The 21,255-nt window shown below is 44.8% G+C and overlaps 1 protein-coding gene across 3 annotated transcripts in view; it reads left to right on the top strand.

Annotated features, from left to right (window-relative positions):
• LRP11 (LDL receptor related protein 11) overlaps window positions 1–20,842 on the top strand; it is a 46,510-nt gene extending 25,668 nt beyond the window's left edge. Inside the window, exons 4-7 of one of the 3 annotated variants that reach the window (XM_045805337.2) lie at window positions 861–986; window positions 1,905–2,105; window positions 13,012–13,107; window positions 17,380–20,842. In XM_045805337.2, coding sequence (XP_045661293.2) covers window positions 861–986; window positions 1,905–2,105; window positions 13,012–13,107; window positions 17,380–17,534 — 578 coding nt within the window. In that variant the 3' untranslated portion in view covers window positions 17,535–20,842. Of the gene's footprint in view, window positions 1–860; window positions 987–1,904; window positions 2,106–2,754; window positions 2,874–13,011; window positions 13,108–17,379 lie in introns of those variants that run through there. The other 2 variants (XM_045805338.2, XM_045805339.2) reach the window with 2 other exon arrangements.
• The last annotated feature ends 413 nt before the right edge of the window (window positions 20,843–21,255 follow it).

The raw sequence follows: 21,255 nt of genomic DNA, 5'->3' as shown, positions 1-21,255 counted from the left end.
ACTACTCTCCCCTGTCCTGAGAAAATTGTCTAGTTCCTTCTGTCCCTGGAAAATTGTGGAGTTCCATAAGAGCTCCTTCTATCCTGATAACCCTTACGCTGCATTAACAGTGTCAAAGTCCCCAGTTGTTACATAGCTAAGTCTGATAAAGTTGACTTAATCTGCAGTGGGGGAGTGCCTTTCAAGAAAATACAGGTAGCTCCTATGAATTACCCTATAGGTTAAAAACTCCTAACGGCTCCAAAAGGAAGACGATTTCATTATTTGGAAAATAAACTCATACCAGCTAGTAGCTCAAGATTTTATTTATTCTTTATAACACCAAGGATGTATGGTAGTCAACAAATAGGGTTCAACAGTAGAAAGTTAGTTAATCTCAGGAAAAATTATTACTTAGGAAACAAGAATGCAAGACATAGCATGTATAAAATGGTCTCTCTAATAAAACATGGCCAGCCAGCCAAGTGCCATGCAGGGGTGTAAGGATGTTAGGGACCCCACAGAGATGACAGGATGAACAAAGGAATGCAGAGGGAGACCCCTGAGGGGGCAAACCCAGGGCTGGCAGGAGAAGGCCAGAGCTGCTGCTTCTCTGCTCCCACCTCTTACGCCGTGTTGGCCTGGAGAATGGCCCTGAGACAAGAGCCCATGGTGATGCCTCGGAATTAAGCCAGGAGGTCAAGGAGACACCCTTCACTTTCTCGAAACCTGTTGCCCCAGCTCGCACTGCTGAGTGTTTCCCCATTATCTGCATCTCTAAACCCCAAAGCATTTCATCATACATTTAGTCTCTGTGAATCAGAACATGGTGAAGTGTTGACTGTCCCACACTCCTGTGACCTGAGACTGTTTGTAAACAGGATGCTTGAAGGTTTGCTCACGCTACCACTTCTTCTGTGACAATGGCTGTTGCATTGACATCACACTGGCTTGCGATGGAGTTGAGCAGTGTCCTGATGGATCTGATGAGGCTTTCTGCCAAAATTGTGAGTCAGCTGCATGGCCTTTTCAGGCAAGGGGGAGAAGGGATGTCTGTATTCTCGTAATAAAATGCAAACTCACTATTGCTCTTTTTCTACCCAGTTTCAGGTATAACTTCATGTGAATAAGCTATGCCTTAAATTAAGTGAGGCTTTTCTAGGAGTCTTAATCTGAGTTATAAATGTCAAACTTTCTATATTGCTTACATTTTTTGAAAATTGCTTTCAGGTTTCCACAAGATTCTTAAAAAGCTGTGTAGAATATGGTTTTTTAAAAAACTAAGTTGAGTTAAGATTTTGTTTGGTAAATTTTTAAAAAAAATTTAAGATGTACTGGGGTATGCCTAAGTCAGGACTGTAAACCCATCTTATAATGTCATCTACATACACAAAAGGGCATCGTGAGAAAGAATGAAAGCTTCAGAAAGTGTAATGAAGGTGCTGGTTCGAGGAAGGATGTAGAATCTCAAAACCTTAGGTGTAAGCTTTGTTTTTGTCAATTTATGTGTGACATTTAGAAATTCAATTATTGGAAGAAGAGAAAACAGGTAACCCATTTAAAGAGAGAGAAGTTTTTTGTGGGGTTCTGACATGCCTTAAATGGTTATTATTCCCAAATATCCATGACTTTAAATGTACTGCAAGTTTAGGTTTTTAAAAAATATTTATTTATTTATTTGAGAGAGAGAGAGGGAGAGAGGAAGGGGGGAGGAATGGAGGGAGAGGGAGGTAAGTAGACCCCCTACTGAGCTCAGAGCCCAACAGGGGGCTCGATCCCATGACCTTGAGATCATGACCTGAGCTGAAACCAAGAGTCGGCTGCTTAACCAACTGAGCCACCCAGCCGCCCCACCAAATTTAGTGGTTTTAATTACAGTTCAGAAAAGAAACCCAACAACTCATGGAAGCTCTTCCATGTTCCAGTGAGCCTTGACCGGAAGACAGTGACCCACACAGCAACTGCCCAGCCTAGAACCACAGGACCAAGCAAAGCAGGAAGCTCCTTCTTGGAAAAGTCCCAGAAAGTCACTGTCCAAAACCAGCCACCGGCGTTACCAAACACGGAGAAGAGGAATCATTCCATGTTTTGGGGACCAGAGAGTCAAACAGATCCCGTGAGGCCAGGTAAGGACCTAAGCAGGTGCTCCACAGCCTCATTTTCTACAGAGACACTTGCCTTCAAAATTCAGGTTATATTTGAAGAGTGTTAAGGAAATACAAGAAAGAAGAGAGTTGAAAATGAAGAATTTGGCCAAAAAGGAAAAAAAAAACCAAACATCTATTTGCACTGATTATTTATAGTAAAAAACACCTACTAAATACATTCATACATACTCCAGAGATACCAGTACATTTATTAGTAAATAAGTTAGAATTGGGAAATTTCAACACCTGTATTGAGGAAACAGATGCCCTAAGTTAAATTGTAGGTTATTTTGACATGACATGACATGCTTTGACATGAAGCAGCATAACCCCTATGTATTCGTGTAAATCCTCTTCCCACTAAGCAAGCGAATGTGAAGAAAATATGAAAGTCATATGGAAATGGTTACATGTGCCAGTAGTTCAGTGTTTGGTCCCCAATTTAACTAAATCTGTAAGTTTTTTGTTTTTTCTAATCAGGCTAATAAGAATTTTAAATTTATTCACACTGCTGAAGCGTTAGCGTTCTATCATCTTAAATTTATTTTTGCACATTTGTATTTGTTGATGACATAGACAGAAATATAGAATATCACATTTCTGTCCACTTTTGTACGTGTCTTTTCAGTGCTCCAACTCTGCCTGCCTTAGATGGAAATAATCTGTCACTACTTCAATAACTTCGATGAAAAATTTTTGTTTATTGCAGAAGATGCAAATAATAAAAAAGGAAAATGACTTAAAACACCTCCCCTCTACTGAAAACAACTTTTAATATTTTGGCATATTTCTTTCCAATCTTTTGTTTATCTACTATTTAGATTTTAAGTGCCTCTCTGCAGCTGTGTGCAGAATATTCCCGGAAGGGTTTAGATTGAGGGGCTGGGTTCCTTCCTTGTTCCTACTGCCACCTGCTGGGCAAATCAATCAGTCCCTCCCAGCCTTGGGATCTGTGTCAGCCCGTTTTCTCCGAATGGAAGGTGATGAATGGAGAAGGCAGCCACCGGAGGCCAGAGTCAGGGGAGGCCAGGTGTTCTGGGCAGGAGGGCTGCAGGGATGAAGAGCTGGCGACAGGACGGAGTTCTCAGAGGCCGGGACGGATGGGCTCTCACTGCGTCTCAGTGGTAGAGAGGCTCACGCGAGCGTGAGTGGATTAGCTGAGGGCAGAGTGGAGACCAAAGCCCACGTCTCCTTAATTTGGGTCTAGTCTTGGCTCTGCCTTTAGAATCTTGAGCAAGCTGCTTCATCCTCTGGACCTGTTTCCTCACCAGTTAGTAAGGGATTTCAACCAGACGGCCTCTAAGCCCCCGTGTAGCCCTGAGCGTGCTTCAGGAATGGTCCATAGCCCGATGCTCCTGCCCTTATCCAGGCCAGAGACGGCGCCACGATCCCAGTGCTGTCTCCTGGGCAGTGAAACTCAGCCTCAGAATTTCTTTGAAAACAGTGCTCCGGACTGCACCACCGCTTGTTGGGAGCTGGTGCTCAATTTGAAACGTATTTGCAATCTCTGCTTTGTCCTTTTTGATAAGCCTCTGACTTTGGCTATAAAAATGTAAGGAATGGAGTTTCACAGGTGCGGAGAGATTAAATGTCCAGTTATTTATAATATATATATTGTTTTTCCTAATTATTAAAGTAATATATATTTACTGTAGAAAACTTGAAAAGTACAGAAAAATATAAAGAAAAAAATTTGAACCATCCAACAAAACTCACCATTAATATTTTGTTGCATTTCTTTTCTGGTCACTTTAATTTACACATACGTACACACATTTATTCACTCTTTTTTAGTATAATTAATATACAGTGTTCTAGTTTCAGGTGCACAGTATAGTGATTCAACAATTCTATATATTACTCGGTGCTCCTCGTGATAAGTGTGCTCTTCATCCCCTTCACCTGTTTCACCTGTCCCCCTAGACCCCTTCCCCTGGCAACCACCAGTTTGTTCTCTGTATTTAAGAATCTGTTTTTTGTTTTTGTTTCTTTTTTTCTTTGTTTTTTCTTAATTTCAAAGAGTGAAATCGTGTGGTATTTGTCCTTCTCTGTCTGACGTATTTCATCTATAGCCTAATACCCTTTAGTCCCTCCACATCATTGCAAATGGCAAGATTTCACTCTTTTTTTATGGCTGAATAATACCCCACTGTGTATATCTACCACCTTTTCTTTCTCCATCCATCTATGGAGGGGCCCTTGGGTTGCCTCCATATCTTGGCTGTTGTAAATAATGCTGCTGTAAGCAAAGGGACATATGTATCTTTTTGAATTAGTGTTTTGATTTCTTTGGGTAAATACCCCAGTAATAGAATTACTGGATCATATGGTAATTCTATTTTTAATATTTTGAGGAACCTCCATGCTGTTTTCCACAGTGATTTTACCAGTTCACATTCCCGCCAACGTCTACGAAGATTCCTTTTTTCCTACATCCTTGTCAATACTTGTTATTACTTGGATTTTGTGTTTAGCCATTCTGACAGGTGAGAGGTGATAGCCCATTGTGGTTTTTATTTACATTTCCCTGACTAGTGTGTTGAACATCTTTTCATGTGTCTGTTGGCTATTTATATATCTTCTTTGGAAAAATGTCTCTTTAGGTCTTCTGCCCATTTTTAATCAGATTATTTGTTTTTTTGTTTTTTGTGGGTTTTTGTTTTTTTCTGTGTGTGTATGTGTTAGGTTTATTAAGTTCTTTATATAGTTTGGGTGTTAACCCATTACTGGATATATCATTTGCAAATATCTTCTCCCACTCAGTAGGTTGCCTTGTCATTTTATTGATGGTTTCATTTGCTGTGCAAAAAGCTTTTTACTTTGATTTTGTTTTTCTTTCCCTTGCCTGAGGAGACATATCTAGAAAAATGTTTCTATAGCTGCTGTTAAAGAAATTACTGCCTATGTTTTCTTCTAGGAGTTTTATGGTTTCAGGTCTCACGTTTATGTCCTTAATCCATTTTGAGTTTATTTTTGTGCATGAGGTAAGAAAGTGGTTAGGTTCATTCTTTTTCATGTAGTTGTCTAGTTTTCCCAGCCCCGTGTATTGAAGAAACTGTCTTTTCCCCTACTGTATATTCTTGCTTCCTTTAACCATATAGTTGTGGGTTTATTTTTTATTTATTTTTTTATTAAAGATTTTATTTATTCATTTGACAGAGAGAGAGAGCACAAGCAGGGGGAGTGGCAGAGGGAGAGGGAGAAGCAGGCTCCCCGCTGAGCAGGCAGCCCAACTTGGGGCTTGATCCCAGGACCCTGGGATCATGACCTGGGTCAAAGGCAGACTCTTAACCAACTGAGCCACCCAGGCACCCCATGGGTTTATTTATTTATTTATTTTTTAAAGATTTTATTTATTTATTCGACAGAGAGAGAGACAGCCAGCGAGAGAGGGAACACAAGCAGGGGAAGTGGGAGAGGAAGAAATAGGCTCATAGTGGAAGAGCCTGATGTGGGGCTCGATCCCATAACGCCGGGATCATGCCCTGAGCCGAAGGCAGACGCTTAACCGCTGTGCCACCCAGGCGCCCCTCATGGGTTTATTTTTTTATTTTCTATCCTGTTCCATTGATTTATGTGTCTGTTTTTTGCAGGTACCATACTGTTTTGATTGCCACAGCTTTGTAGTATATCTTGAAATCTGGGATTGTGATACCTCCAGCTCTGTTCTTCTTTCTCAAGATTGCTTTGGCTATTTGGGATTTTTCATGGCTCCATATACATTTTAGGATTACTTGTTCTTGTTTTATGAAAAATGCTATTGGTATTTTGATAGGGATTGCATTAAATCTGTGGATTACTGTAGGCAGTATAGATATTCTAACAATATTGTTCTTTCAGTCCATGAGCATGGTATATTTTTCCATTTGTTTCTGTCAGTTTCTTTCATCAGTGTTTTATAGTTTTCAGAGTTCAAGTGTTTCACCTCCTGGATTAAATTTATTCCTAGATATTTTATTCTTTTTGGTGCAATTATAAATGGGATTTTTTTCTTAATCTCTTTTTCTGCTATTTCATTATTAATATATAGAAATGCAATAGATTTCTGTATATTAATTTGGTATCCTGCAACTTTACTGAATTCATTTATCAGTTCTAGTAGTTTTTTGGACATTTATTCACTTTTAACAAAATTAGGAACATGTTATGTTTATGAAACTTTTATTTTTCTCAGGAGTATATTCATGTGTTATTACCTATCCATCAAAAACAAAAACTTTTTTAAGAAACAAAGCAAACACACAAAAAAACAGATCCATAAATACGGAGAACAAACTGATGGGTACTGGAGGGGAGGTGGGTGGGGCTGGGTGAAGAAAGAAGACATAATATTTGAAAGTCCAGGGTGGAGAAAGTGGGAATAGAAGGACAGAACCTTGCAGATGTTTGAAAGGGCCCTCACAACATGTGGTTTGTTGAGACAGCAACTACCTCCTCCCTCCCCATCCTGAAGACCACCCCAGCCTCCGATCTCATGTGAGTGAAGTTATGCTCTACCCGGCATAACATAAATTTAGATTTAAAAACCCATCACTGTTGGCAAGCTGTGCCGGGCTTTACAAGGATCACCAGCAAGTACAATAAATATGGACAAGCTAAGTTTTCTGCCACTTCCTTCCCCCACAGACATGTAGTGAGGAGAAAAGAAACGTAACTCATTGAAGAAATGTTAAAGAGATACTAGGATTAATACTGATAATGTAGTACAGAAGGTGATGAAATGCAGTTTTTCATCTGTCGCATTAGCAAGGTGAAAGAATATAATAATAGTATGGTAATATCTGACCCTGCCGGAGCAAAGAAATCCGACTTCCCGCACTGCGGAGTGCTAGAAAAGTGGTGTTTCCACAGTCACAGTTTCTTGAAACTTGAGAATTCATGTCCAGCGCAGCAGGTCAACCAGATTCCCTAGGATCCAGACTGGAGCACAGACTTGGGGGAATGTGCAGTTTCTGTACGGTTGCAGGGGCTCTGTCTGCACGCTCTCACATCCCCCGCTAAACGTGCCGAAGCCTCGCCCTTTAGCTTCTCTCTGGCCGTAGCTGCAGTGAGCAACTGTGACCTTTGCATTATTGTCAGAGGTGTTTTATCCAAACAGGATATCCTTATAAATGATGTTCAAAAGGCTTTTTTCATGTACCCTGTATTTTTCGTGGGTATTTCATCTTTTCGTTATCCTGGACTATCTCTCTTTTTTTTTTTTTTTTTTTTTTAAGATTTTATTTATTTATTTGACAGAGATAGAGACAGCCAGCGAGAGAGGGAACACAAGCAGGGGGAGTGGGAGAGGAAGAAGCAGGCTCCCAGCAGAGGAGCCTGATGTGGGGCTTGATCCCACAACGCCGGGATCACGCCCTGAGCCAAAGGCAGACGCTTAACCGCTGTGCCACCCAGGTGCCCCTGGACTATCTCTTTTCTCACTGAGGAAACGTCCTGAAACTATAAAACAACATTGCTGGGAAGGTAGTTTGAATTTGTGGAAGCCTGATAAGCAGTGTAGCTGAATAGCCTGTTATGCTCCAACATGAAAGCAGGAATCAACTGTTTTCTGAAATGGGTGGATCTTATCCTAGTAGAGTCCAGAACATTTCCTGAAGAGAGCTCCCGCTTACCTACTTTGCAGTCTTGCAGGGTGAACTACTGATAAATAGTGACAAAGTGACAAAGAGTAACAAAGACATTGTCTTTGTTAGTTGGCAGGTGGTCACAGGAAGCCATAGAGCATTCCGGAAGGCAGGACCTTCTTATAGCCACTTTTCCAGCTGGTATTTCCACCTTCCTTCCAGAACATGCCTGCTTGTTCTATGGTGACTGAAAATAAAACTAAAACAACTTACAGTCTCCTTCCAGCTCCTGTGAATGCATTGCTGTGCACGTACGCATAACACAATAGGTCATGCAGAAGAGAGGAAAAGTAGTTTCCTAAGACATTAACTTTTCTAAAAGGGTCATTAGAAATGAGTTATTTGCAAAAGCAAATGCCAACTTTGCTTGTTTCTTCTGACTTGCCACTCTGGTTAGAGCCTGCCATAGGGCATGTGGAAGTGAAACTTCTCTCTGCTGCTCCATACACGTCTAGAAAAAGTGAATCAGACAGTCTGGGAAATGACAGCGAATTCCTCCCTGAAATGTAGAAAACAGAAATTCACATTTCAAATACTGACTCGGATAGGGCAAATCCCCTGGAAATTCTGAAGTCTGTGGCCATGGTGTCTTCTTAAGTCTCCTATGTGCACTGCCCTCTCCTGAATGCCTGATCCCTCCCGCCTCCTGCAGCGCTGGCTTCCTCTCCCCAAGGAGTGAGAGCAGTTAAGAAAATACTCCTGGGGGCGCCTGGGTGGCGCAGTGGTTAAGCATCTGCCTTTGGCTCAGGGCATGATCCCAGCGTTCTGGGATTGAGCCCCACGTCAGGCTCCTCCACTAGGAGCCTGCTTCTTCCTCTCCCACTCCCGCTGCTTGTATTCCCTCTCTCATTGGCTGTCTCTGTCAAATAAATAAATAAATAATCTAAAAAAAAAAAAAGAAAGAAAAGAAAATACTCCTCAATGTTGACAACTGAAGATGCAGAATGAATTTGTTTAGTTTTCCACGTGAACCCATTTCCAAGGCAAGATCCCCTTTCTAAGTGCGAGTAACTTCTTTCTCTGCTGCACCCTTAATAGACCTTTGTCTCAGACTGCCTAAGGAAATACTTAAATTTGTGATTTTGCCTGGGTATTTTGATTTGAGTAAATAAATATAGTAGATATGTATTACTGTAGATATGAGTAAATAAATACAGTATCAACTCTAAGTTCTTGGCTCTGTGGCTCCGAGAGCAGTATGGCTCAGTAGCAACACTCCTGATCCAGAGGTCGGCTCCGCGTTCTAATTCCAGCACCACCAGTTACTCGGTGCCCGGTAATGAATAGAGAGGATAACAGTATCTTCTCACAGTGTTGCTTCGAGGACAGTGTAAGACATTGTATGTAAACATAACCTAGGTCTCTCAGTAGCTGTTCACGCCTGATGAAGTTTTGCCCGAGCATTCGAGGGCAGTGGCATTCACCAGGATGCTCGGACGAGAGTGCCAAGCCTGTAAGACAGTTAATCAAATAAAAAATAAAAGCAGTGCAGTGGTGGCCCCAATACCGAGTTCCTCCCCAGAATTAGGGTGAACAATCTCTCCTCTTTGTTGGAAAGAGACAGGGGTGGGGGGATTGTGAGTGTAGATATTTTATATTTTTCCATTGGGTAAAAGACGGACTAGTTAATCCTCTGAAAAGAACTGGAGGCTGGTAAATGTTGGTGTTTTTATTCCTGGCTCATTATTTTTAAAAAGTAGGACACGAGTTCTCAGCCACGTGATCTTCCCACTTGCAGATTTGTTATTGGAGAGACGGCTCCTGAGTGCCCGTCGCTGTGCACTTCTTGGGTCTTCATAGCAACCTGGTGATGTGCAGAAATCGTAGCCACATTGTATGGATGAAGACAGTGAGACACAGAGAGATGAAGAACTTAGACTAGGTCACGCAGCTAGTAGGTAATAAAGCCAGAATTTAACTCAGCGTCTAATACCAACCCCAGGGGGATGATGGCTTCAGCAGCAAGCCTCACTGAGTTCAAGGGCCTTTTCTCTTAGCTGCAGAGACAGGAAACAGCTGCCGTGCCCTTAAGACCTGCTCGTATAGTTCTTTCTGTTTGGACATCAGAAGCTCCGAACGAAGAGATCTGTGGGTGCTGGGGAAGTTGGGGTTGGCTACTTGTAGATCTGCACTATGACTTTCCTTGGCCCATAAAAAAACATTTTGCTTTATGACTGCGTTGGTATAGAGATTAATATAACACAGGCTAGATTCACTATTATCATATCCATTGTGCTCTTGTAATTTTAAGAGAAATCAAATTGAAACATTTTTGCAGGCTCTGTGCCCATTGTGCCTTGTGGACAGGCAGCCCCGGCTGTGACAGGCATGGACGTTCCACTGTGTTCTGTGGAATGGGCAGAAAGAGTTTGAATACACGGAAAACAAGGGTTCTAACTAATTGCATGAGCAAATGGGTTTGGGAATGACAATTATTGAAGCAGGGGATCCCAGCTTCCCAAAGGGAAGGGTGTTTGTCGGGAATCGAGGGCAATATGGAGGACCGCGAAAGCCGTGCTGAGGCATCCGGACAGGTGGAGTCAAGAAGGGGGGTAACCGAATTTAGTCCCAAAGCCAGTAGAGGAAGGATCAGTACCCGCCCATAATAAAGCGTTTGTCCATTCATGGCAAAATGAGAAAAATAAGGACAAAGCAGCCTGTTTTTTATAAGGCTAAATTTATTCAATTTAAAGAGCTGTCCTTTTTATGTATTAAACTCTTCATGTGGGGCACGTGGGTGGCTCAGTCGGTTAAGCGTCCGACTCTTGGCTTCAGCTCAGGTCATGATCTCAGGGTTCTGGGGTTGAGTCCCACATCGGGCTCCACGCTCAGTGTGAAGTCTGCTTGAGGTTCTCTCTCTCCCTTCCCCTTTATTCCTTCCACTCTTGTTGTCTCTCTCAAATAAATAGATAATATCTTTAAAAAAATAAATAAATAAACCATGTTTTGAGGGTTTACACATTTCCTCACTTTATAACGAAGTGAAGGCAATGGCCTTCGTAAATGGCCATTTCTTTCAATGTCTTTAGTTGGCAAAATAAAAACTGACAACCCTATATCGGCCCCAAAACTCATTTTGAATTTTGGTGCACAAAATCCAAAGGGGTTGAAATCAGCTTGCCATGTGGAGGACAGACAGCCCAGGTTCTCAATGGCCTCAGTGCTCTGCCAGCCTCAGTGGCTTAAATTTAGTAGTCCCTGTCCCCATCCACTGGGACACAGGTCCCCGCTGCTCCAGGCAGCTGTCCCTTTGTCCATGAGTATAGTCTCTCACTGGCTGCTCCTCTTCCTTTCCCTCCCGTCACCGTTCTGGATGGGAGTGGGCCTTCCAACACCACAGCCAAGGGGACAATGATAGCCATCAACTTGAAAGCTAAATCTGATTCTCTGGCCTACAAGAAGTTGCTTACGCCGTACTCACGTTTCTCATTCTCTTTGGGCCGGGAGTTTATGGAGGACAGCCCACACATTGCTGGCTGTGTGCAGGTGGCCTGGGTGGGTCCTCGTAGAGTAACATGGAGAAGTGCAGGCGAATGCAGGGAGCCCTCTGAAGGCTGGGCTGTGAGCAAATGTGGGCCATTGCAGTGCTTGAGTTAAAGGTGACAGAGACCTGAGGCTGTGGCCGTGGGGACAGAGAGGAGGGGCCACAGTCGGGGATATTTCACAGGGTATCCTGGACAGGGTCTGCGCAGTACGCAGACAGATGGCTTGCGGGGCTGAGTGAAAAGGATCGTCCAGGATGCCGTGAAGAAGGAGAAGTATTTGCAGCCCCTTCTCTCTAACGGCGTTAGCCCGGGACGGCTACGATCGGTGGATGTCACGGCTTCCAGTAGGTACCTGCAATAACTTCACAATTTGCCATTATCCTCTTGATTTTTGCGATCCTTAGTAAATCCAGGCATACCCCCTAGCACAAATTACAAAGAATTTCATAAATACTACATTTAAGTAGCCAGATTTCAATGGCAGGAGTTACGAACATACCTGTTGATGACCTATGAGTAAAGAGGCTTCAAAATTTGGTTTTTGTTTCTCAGTAAAATTCCTCATGTCCCCTCATCATTTCTAAGATACTGTCACTGAGAATTATATTATCCCGCAGTCTCCCCTGAGGTCACAGCACAGCAGGAGGGCAGCTCCACGAGTCACGACTCACTGTATGTCACTGTAATAAGCACACAAATGCCGTCAGTTCCTAGATAGGAGATGATACCGTGGTACGACTGCGGCTCATCAGACCTGGCGGAAAAGTCCTAAGATCTGCTTTCTCACTATCGCTCTCAACCGTATAATAGAACTGACTAGAGTGAGCAATTAACAGCCCATCATTACATCACCAGGGCGGGGTTCTGCCAACACGCGGTTAGACACACCTGAGTTTAAAATCCCAGCCCTGGGGCACCGGGCGGCTCAGCTGGTTAAGGTTCTCTCTCTTCCTCTCCCTCCGCTCCTCCCAGCACTTACCTTCCCCTGCCCCCACCCCGCTCACTTGCACACTCTCCCTCTCTCTCTCTCTCTCAAGAAATTAATATAAAGAAAGAAAGAAACCCCAGCCCCATGACCCACTTACTACTCGAAAGAACCTGGGCAGGTGCCAAGCCTCTCTGACCAAACCAGAACATGTGATGAAGCAATGAATACCTGCCAAGTAGGGTTGAGGTGCAAAAGTCAGACAGCATGTCTGAGTGCCTTATGTATGCTCACTGTTCTTTTTTTTTTTTTTTTTAAGATCTTATTTATCTATTTAAGAGAGAATGAGAGAGAGCACGAGAGAGGGGAGGTTCAGAGGAAGAAGCAGATTCCTCCCTGAGCAGGGAGCCCGATGTGGGACTTGATCCCAGGACCCTGAGATCATGACCTGAGCTGAAGGCAGTCGCTTAACCAACTGAGCCACCAGGCACCGGCTCACTGTAAACCTTTGTGGACTGCTTCTGCTTTCCGTGGTATGAAGTCCAGGCATTACCCTTGACTTTTCCAGCTGAGGCCTCTCCTTCCTCCTCCAGAGTCAGGGCACCTGAAGGACTCCTGGTGCTGTGTGCCTCTTCCCCTTTCTCTGCCGGCGGTTTTGTTCCGAGCCCGTCCTCCGCGTTACTAAACCGGTCACGTTAGCTATTAGTATCCCACACAGACCTAGGTTTACTAGAGAAATAAATTCTGTAAGTCCTTTAAATCCATCCTAAAAAAGTAAATACGGCCGTATTTTCATGTCTGTTTCCTGAAGTTTCTGCCGTACCTTCATATGTTCTATTTGTTTTCTGTAGATCGTGGTCCCTCAGGGAAGAACAGAAAAGAGGGAAAGTACGTTTTTGAGTCCAAGAGCGATCGAGGAGGAGGGGAACACCCAGCCCCAGAAACAGGTAAATGTGTAACTTGGAAATTCATTGCCGAGTATGAACATTGGCAGAATCACTTATCCTCTAGCTGCAGTTATCAGATGACGCTGCAAGAGTCCGCGACAAGATCTGTGGGTCAGAAGAACCATGGGATTCTCACCTCCTCTGTCGGGCTCACCTCCTCTGTCATGCTGCGTCGCCGGGCTCTTAAACTAGTAACCTCACATCTTTGGACCTTGGATTCCTCTTTTATAAGTTGATTGGACTAGATTATCATTCCCTCCCGGGTGGAACATTCTGTGGGAAGAGTAATACTCACGGCACAGGGGTTAAGAACACAGCTTTAGAATCCGATGCCAAGGTTCAAACCCTTGCTTCACCACGAACCCTGTGACCTGGGGCGGGCGAATTTCTCGCTCTGGACCCTAGTCTCCGCGTTTGTGTGATGGAGGGAACAGCTATCCCTGCCTCAGAGTTGTTAGGGAGGATGAATGGGACAATTATATAAACCACTTAGCACACTGCGTGGCTCATACAATGAGCCAGATAAATGGTGGCCATTATGCTTGAGTTAGTCATGATATAAGAATAAAGATCTTAGCGCACCTAGTTCTCCCCAGCTGCTCTAGCGGTAAAGACCGAAGACAGCAGGAGTGAGGACAGTGTTGGAGGTCAAGGGAATATTTAGTGAGTACAGAAGAATACCATAATTCCATGATTTGGGTGGTTTTTAACTAGAAAGAAAACACTTTCGACATAGTTCTGTAGAAAGGTAGGTTTTAATCCTAAGTCCCACAAACAATTAGTAAAAGAAGATTCAGGAGAACAAAAGATGATTCTTAAATTACAGATCTAAACATGGAGAAGCCTTTCTTTTCACCCTAGAGCTTTCTTTGTAAACTCTGGACAACATCAAAGTATAACCATTAACCAACAGATGGCCAGAATAAACCAGACCTCGAGTACCTACATGTTGCTCGGTCAGCTGGCCTGCTGGACTTACCCCGTCCCCCGATATTTGAATAGAAAGGGCTCTGTCCTCCATGGACACATAAAGGGAAACTAGGCCTGCCTGGTTCTATGCAGAGGGTCTCCATTCTACCTGCCCCTGCCCCGTCCAGTTATGTGTTACGAATGTCACTCCCACTGATACGAGCAGGATACCCCAGTTCATCTCCTTAGCTGGTTCCTGAGAAACTTATATCATGATGTGTTTTATAAGGGGTTAGAAAATTTTAAATCTAAAGACAATGAAGAAACCATGCCAAATGAGTACCGAAGTCTGGAATAATTGACAGTATTCTAGCAAGTTCTTTATGGGAGATCTCATTTTCCTTGCATTCAAAGCATTAAACAGGAATCAATTTGACAGTTTAGCCACCTCATCTCTGACTTGACAAATAGAAAATTCCGCAAGATTATATGTCTGCTCTGCTGTTCCCATAGCTGCATCTGCACCCCAGACCTGGGATTGGGGTCTTCAGGCACAGCCCCCTTCCCCCCGGCCTAAGCACGAGGGCTCATCCTTACGCAGATCACACACACTTGGAAGGGCGGCAGCCTCTGGTCCTCTCCCTGCCCTGAACAAGCAGAGTGAGCGTCCCCAGCTACTCATCCCCAAACGTGAACACTCATCCGTTTGCACCCACCCTGCTTCCTTTCCTTCAGTACTAAACGAAGGAGTGCCTCTCTTTCCAAGGTCAGTCTCCCCCTGAGCTTGATACCAGCCCCTAATCTTCTCAGGTCCGATTCTCCTTCATTGATTAACTCTCCTATGTTTTTAATCTGTTTCTCTGCTGGCTTATTCCCCCAACAGCTGCAGACACATTCAGATCTCTGCCAACACATAGAAACAAAATAGCATCCCTCAGTCTTCAGTGTCCCTGTAAATGAATTCTGATTGCTAAGTCCATTGGCCTCTCCGGCCTTCACCCCACTTGACCTCTTCTTAGCATTCGGTTCAGCCAAGTGCTTCCTGGAAATAGTCTCTTCCCGGTGCTTCCAAGACTCCCCTCTCCCTTGGCTGCCCTGCCACTTCTCCGATCCCTCTCTTTCTGTTCTCTTAGGTTGTCTTTTGTCTGCCCTCTGAAATGTTGGTGTTTCCTGGGGCCTCACTCCTGGCCCTCCCTCTTCTCCCTTTCTCTCTGGCAATCTCAGCCACTTTGCGGCTGCACCCACGACCTTGACGCTAAAGACTCATCTATTTAGGCCCAAATAATCCAGAAACCTATGGGCGTCTGGGTGGCTCAGTCAGTTAAGCATCTGACTCTTGATGTCGGCTCAGGTCATGGTCTCTGGGTTGTGAGATCTGCTCCTCACTCAGCAGGGAGTCTGCTTGAGATTCTCTCTCTCTCCCTCTGTCCCTCCCCTGCTGCCCTGGGCACGTGCTCTCTCTCGCCCTCTCTCTCGCAAATAAATAAATCTTTAAAAAAAAAAAAAATTTCCAGAAACCTAAAGAAAATTCTACCTGGATCACGTATAGACATCTCAATCCAAAAATGTCAGAAAGTAAACTTATCTCCCCTACCCACCCATCATACATTTAAACCACTGGAGCAAAAAGCCTGCGAACCGGATACAGGAGCCGCTCCTTCACCGCTCCTTCACGTCTGCACTTCGTATCTAATTCTATTATCGTAATTGTAATACTTAATGGTGTTTTTTCATTTAAGTGTTTGTCTGCCAGACCTGAAGTCGTTGAGACTCACGATCGCATTTCCCTTCTGGAGAAGTTCTGTAGGGGGTGGGGCGGAGCTGCGCGGCCTGGGGCCCTGCCCTCATTCCCCTGCTGACCTTCCAAGCTCAGACCCGTCGCTTCGTTCCTGATGTTGCAGTCCCTTCATTTGCAAAATGGGTCTAATGACGGTACCGACTCCTATGGTGGCTGTGAGAATTAAATGATTTATACCGTAAAGCGCTTAGAAGGGCGGGCGCCCGGGTGGCTCGTCAGTTCGGCGTCCCCCTCTTGGTTTTGGCTCAGGTCATGATCTCGGGGTCATGGGATCCAGCCCTGTGTCGGCTCCACGCTGAGCGTGGAGTCTGCTTAAGACTCGTCTTTCTCTCTGCCTAAAATAAATAAATCAATCTCTTTTTTAAAAAATCATTCTTTAAAAGAAAAAAAAAGGCACTTAGAACAGGGCGGGGACTCAGTCTCGTGGCTTATCGTCTTGGGTCGCCAGCACCCCGCTCAGCGTGGGGCACGTGGCTCTTACTGAGCGCTGCGTGAGTGAAGAAAGGAACGAGATGAAGGGTTACAGGAGCAGCTTATGCGATGGGCATTTTTTTTTTTAAGATTTTATTTATTTATTTGACAGAGACAGAGACAGCCAGTGAGAGAGGGAACACAAGCAGGGGGAGCGGGAGAGGAAGAGGCAGGCTCATAGCGGAGGAGCCTGATGTGGGGCTCGATCCCGTAACACGGGATCACGCCCTGAGCCAAAGGCAGACACTTAACCGCTGTGCCACCCAGGCGCCCCACGATGGGCATTTTTATCCCTCTAACTGCACGAGTTGGCAAGACCCCGGCAGCTAAAATAGCTCCACCGTATCGCCTCCAAGCCTGGGCTGACTCCAGAGCAGCTCAGCCTAAGAATAGAGCCTGCCGCCTGATAAGGAAGACCCCCGGGCACACCTTGTCCCTTCCAGGTTCTGCTGGCCTCGGAAGCCTGCTTCTGGCTCCTCGGCCGGGTGTCTGGGACCCACCCCCGGAGAGACCTGTGAGGGTGAACTAGAGAGCTTTTTCTCTTCGGGGGCCCTTAGCCGGACTGACGCCGGCCTGGTTCGAAGCCGGCTCTCACCTGCTGAGGGTAGGTTCTCTGGATTTAGGAAGAAAAGCAATCTCTTGAAGCCCTAACCAGTACCAGGAGTCGGGAGTTAGTCCGGACTTACTTCGAGAGAATGGTCATGGACGGACCCCCGTGTAATCCGGGACTACGAGGAACACCAATCCTGTGGGGGCCACGGCTTCACCGCTGTCTGTTCACAGAGTCTGTTAGAGCGGGGCCGAGGGGGTCGGGCGACGACCGGGGGCCCACCGACGCTCCGCACACGTCGTAGGGACCCGGCGCAGCATGGGGCTCGGGGACTACACCTGCCCTTTACGGACCGTGTGCCCTTAGACCCGTGACTTAATCTGGCACTGAGTTCGTCTGTAAGATGGTGACAGTACAGGTGCTACGCGGGGGAGTCGTTCGGATGAACCACGACGGTGCCCGCGAGGCGCTTACCACACAGGAGCCCGCAGCTTTAGTGCGGCTGATCACTGACCTGCCCTGTTCGTCTCTACCCGCCTCGCAGGTGCGGTGCTCCCGCTGGCCCTGGGCTTGGCCATCACGGCGCTGCTGCTTCTCATGGTTGCTTGCCGACTGCGCCTGGTGAAACAGAAACTGAAGAAAGCTCGTCCCATTACGTCGGAGGAATCGGACTACCTCATAAATGGGATGTATCTGTAATAAGTGTCACTTCCAATTTATCCATAGATCAGTTCTGGATATTTATAACCTCTTCGGTTTGATCTGGGCTAAGAAAAATACAGAAGCCCCAGAAAATTCTGCAAACCCCAAACCTTTGTTTTTATTTATTGTAGAAAGAGTTTCTTTGGGGAGTATCTGAAATGTTTTGAAATTTAGAGAGGAGTCCATATGAGTAAAGACTCAGAAGTCTAATTCCAACTTAGGTAAACTGTCCCTGAAAATAGCGATTTGCAGTGAGCCAAGGCAGAAAATTCAGGATCTCGAGGGGTGGCCTTCGAATGGCAACGTTAACCCTTGACTTTTTAGAAGCTGACCACTGGCCCCCGGCAGCCCTGGACTGCTCTGCACACAGCTTTTGTCTTGTTCGGAGGCCTTCTTGTTCCAGTGCTCTCCTTTCTCTTCTCCCCTTCCAAACCTGTTTCGGAGAAAGGCTCTCAAGTGAGTTGAGATCTTCCCTGGGATGCTCCCTGGGCAGGGGTGTCTAAATGATAGCCCTCGGGAACACGTAGAGGTGTCAGGGCAGGTGAGTGTGCGTTCAGCCCAGAGCCTCTGACCTCGGGCCACTGAGGTGGCCGCCTCCTCGGGCTTGCCTTTGGGAGAAAACCTCCAGCTTTGGATCGCAACTAGCTGTCACGCGGTCTTGGAGGGAGAGCAGAAGCCGGGGGGCAGCAGGGGTGGCGGGTGAAACATTTTAACACAGACTTAGCTGAGGGCGAAGTGCCAGGAGGCCCATTAGTACTTTCTCGAATCTACTCAGCCCTGCTTGATGGTCCAGAACACAGCAGCTTTATTTATATAGTCTCTGGTTTTCAGCAGGAACCTGTGTTGATGGAAGAGAAAAATGCATTCAAACTGAAAAGCAGAACACTGAGTGGATTTCTAAGTGCAGCTTTTGTAAAAATGTCCCATGTTTAGGTATCAGCACGTTCTTGCATCCAACGGGATAGGCCAGTTTCTCCATCATTTGTTCAGTGCTGTAAAATGTTACCCTGTGCCAGCAGCTAATGCTGGGCTTCCGAATTCCCCGAGCAGAAAGCAGGCTTGCATAGATTCATCTCTACACAAAACTGGCGTCTAGCTTAGCGTCTTCTCCCTTTTAATCAACTGGTAGGATTTTAAAGGCAAATTATTCCCATCATCACTCCATGCCGGGATTACACACATCCTAGAAATCATTCCCCTTAGAGGAATCTGTCGTGTGCTGCCTGTCTACACTCACGTGATGTTACCGTTTATATAACACGGCTTTTTATCAGAAGTGGCGCATCTTCTAAAATACTTGAAAACACTGTAGAACGCTTTATTTTCAGACTGAACCTAAGTTGTCCTTTTAGCAGAGGGCTTCATTTGGGTCTGAAATATAACAATACTTTAATAAACAGAAAGTTAGTTCTAGGAAAACAAAGGATTGGTTAATTTCCCAAGAGGTCCCAGCATTTTGTTGAATGTTTAGAATTGAGCAAAGATTCGAAGTTCTCCTCAAGGGCAGACTGGAGAAATGCCTATGTGATTGAACTTAGGATATCTGTACTCTGTGTGACGCTTTGCCGTTTGCTTTTCTAGAGAAGGGTGTCACTTATAGCCATACCCAATAAAATAAAAACTGAAGAGGCATGTATCTTTCAGCACATCTTTTTATACATGAAGAAATTAAACACGGTTTAGTATTGCTATGGTGTTGAAATACTTAAGACGTCCATATGTGTACAATATCCCTTTAATAAATTGTATTTTATTCTTATGCCTTTTTAAATAACCTTTTAATCTAATCATCATCATAAGTTGCTATTACTTACTGAGCTGTTACTGTATCACCTGGATTTAATCATATCAACCTTATCTTGCAAAGGGGGAAAATTAAGAATTAAAGGAGAATCAAAGTCTACAAAATAGTTATATTGTCAGATGGACTGAATGGGACTTTTTAAAGTCACCTTACCTGCGAGTATATGATTGGAGGAGTTCTGCAGCTAAGATAATTTAAAAATAATTTTCAAGGGAAGTTTGTCCACAACTTACTGCTCAAACATGTCTCACGTGTCTTTTCCTGGGAGAGAAAAGGCCCACATAAGCCATCTTTCAGAGAATGTACAGCTGGGCACCTGGCTGGCTCAGTCGGTTAAGCGTCTGCCTTTAGCTCAGGTCATGATCCCGGAGTCCCAGGATCGAGTCCCACGTGGGGCTCCCTGCTCAGTGGGGAGTCTGCTTCTCCCTCTGGCCCTCCCCCACCTCGTGCTCTCTCTCTCAAATAAATAAATAAATATCTTTAAAAAAGAAAAGAAAGAAAGAAAACATACAGCTTCTTTGCCCTAATTCACGGAACAAGTAGACGTCAGCCTCCACCCCTCCCCAAGCATTTGAGTGTTTCCAAGTCGCTTGAGGATCAGATTGTTCTCTTCCCCAGGAAGACGACAGAATGTCTTCATCCTTCTCCTACTGCCTTTTCGTCATCTGTGATTTGGCTCCACCATTCCGTTTCACGCCTACCATCATCCCTCCTCAGCCACTGACGGCGGTTTCGTGTTCTCCCAAATGCGGAGATGCGTATTTCTATTCTTCAGTTTTGGGGGTCAAGGCAGACCTTGCTGATGACTTCCTTGGACGTCACGTACAGAAACGTCCTGCAGTGTGGTGTGCCCGGGAGCCCAGGCGCCGTCCGTGTCCTCCCATGTTCCATCCATACCACAGTGGTGATGCCACAGAACAGAAGCGTCTCAGCCTGAGATTCTCATTTGGGGTCTCTGTTAAATTATATTGTCCCCAGTTTCATGTTTGCAGATTGCACCACTTTGTTCCTATCAGAGTAATTCCAATTACTTATTTTCTTTTCTGGACTCTAGGTTTTCTGCATCTGTTGGCATTAAAACTGAATGACAATTTTTTTTTAAAAGATTTTATTTATTTATCCGACAGAGATAGAGACAGCCAGCGAGAGAGGGAACACAAGCAGGGGGAGTGGGAGAGGAAGAAGCAGGCTCCCAGCAGAGGAGCCTGACGTGGGGCTCGATCCCCTAACGCCGGGATCATGCCCTGAGCCGAAGGCAGACGCTTAACCGCTGTGCCACCCAGGCGCCCCCTGAATGACAATTTCTAATGAAAAACTCCCCACACCATATAGAATGAGGGAAAAGCCTAGCTTGCAGTTTCCTGCTCACAAATGTTCTCATCTCCCTGGCTTTTTAAGCAATTGTGTTGCTGACTTTTTCTTGGGCACTGGCCCCATTTTTCTCAGCTCTCTGGTGTTGCTCAATTCTAGAATCCTAAATAAAGTGCATATTTCATGGCTACTTGAACAGCAAACAGTTTTTTTTGTTTTTTGGGTTTTCCCCTTTGTTTCATGTAGGTCTCTCTCAGTGTGTCTTCATCCCTACTCATTTTAATTTTCCCATCACCTCAGTTCTGAGTCTTGTATGTGAGTTACCACACTCTAAATTGGAAAGAGATCAACATACAATATCATGCAGCTTAAGGATCTTTTTATACAGTCATTTCAAAACTTAGGAAACTTCTCAAAACACACTTAAACATTTTTTTAAGTTTATTTAAGTAATTGCAACAGCCAATGTGGGGCTCAAACTCACAACCCCAAGACCAAGAGTCGCATGCTCTTCTATGAGCCAGCTAGGTGCCCCTCAAAACACATTTTAAAATTATTTTAACTTTTACCGAAAAGCTTAGAGAAAATTGTATTGAGTATATG

Source organism: Ursus americanus, chromosome 11 (assembly GCF_024610735.1).
Source record: "Ursus americanus isolate L20-20 chromosome 11, mUrsAme1.1.p, whole genome shotgun sequence".
In the NCBI taxonomy this organism is placed as follows: Eukaryota; Metazoa; Chordata; class Mammalia; order Carnivora; family Ursidae; genus Ursus; species Ursus americanus.
This window is presented reverse-complemented; position numbering and strand designations above follow the sequence as displayed.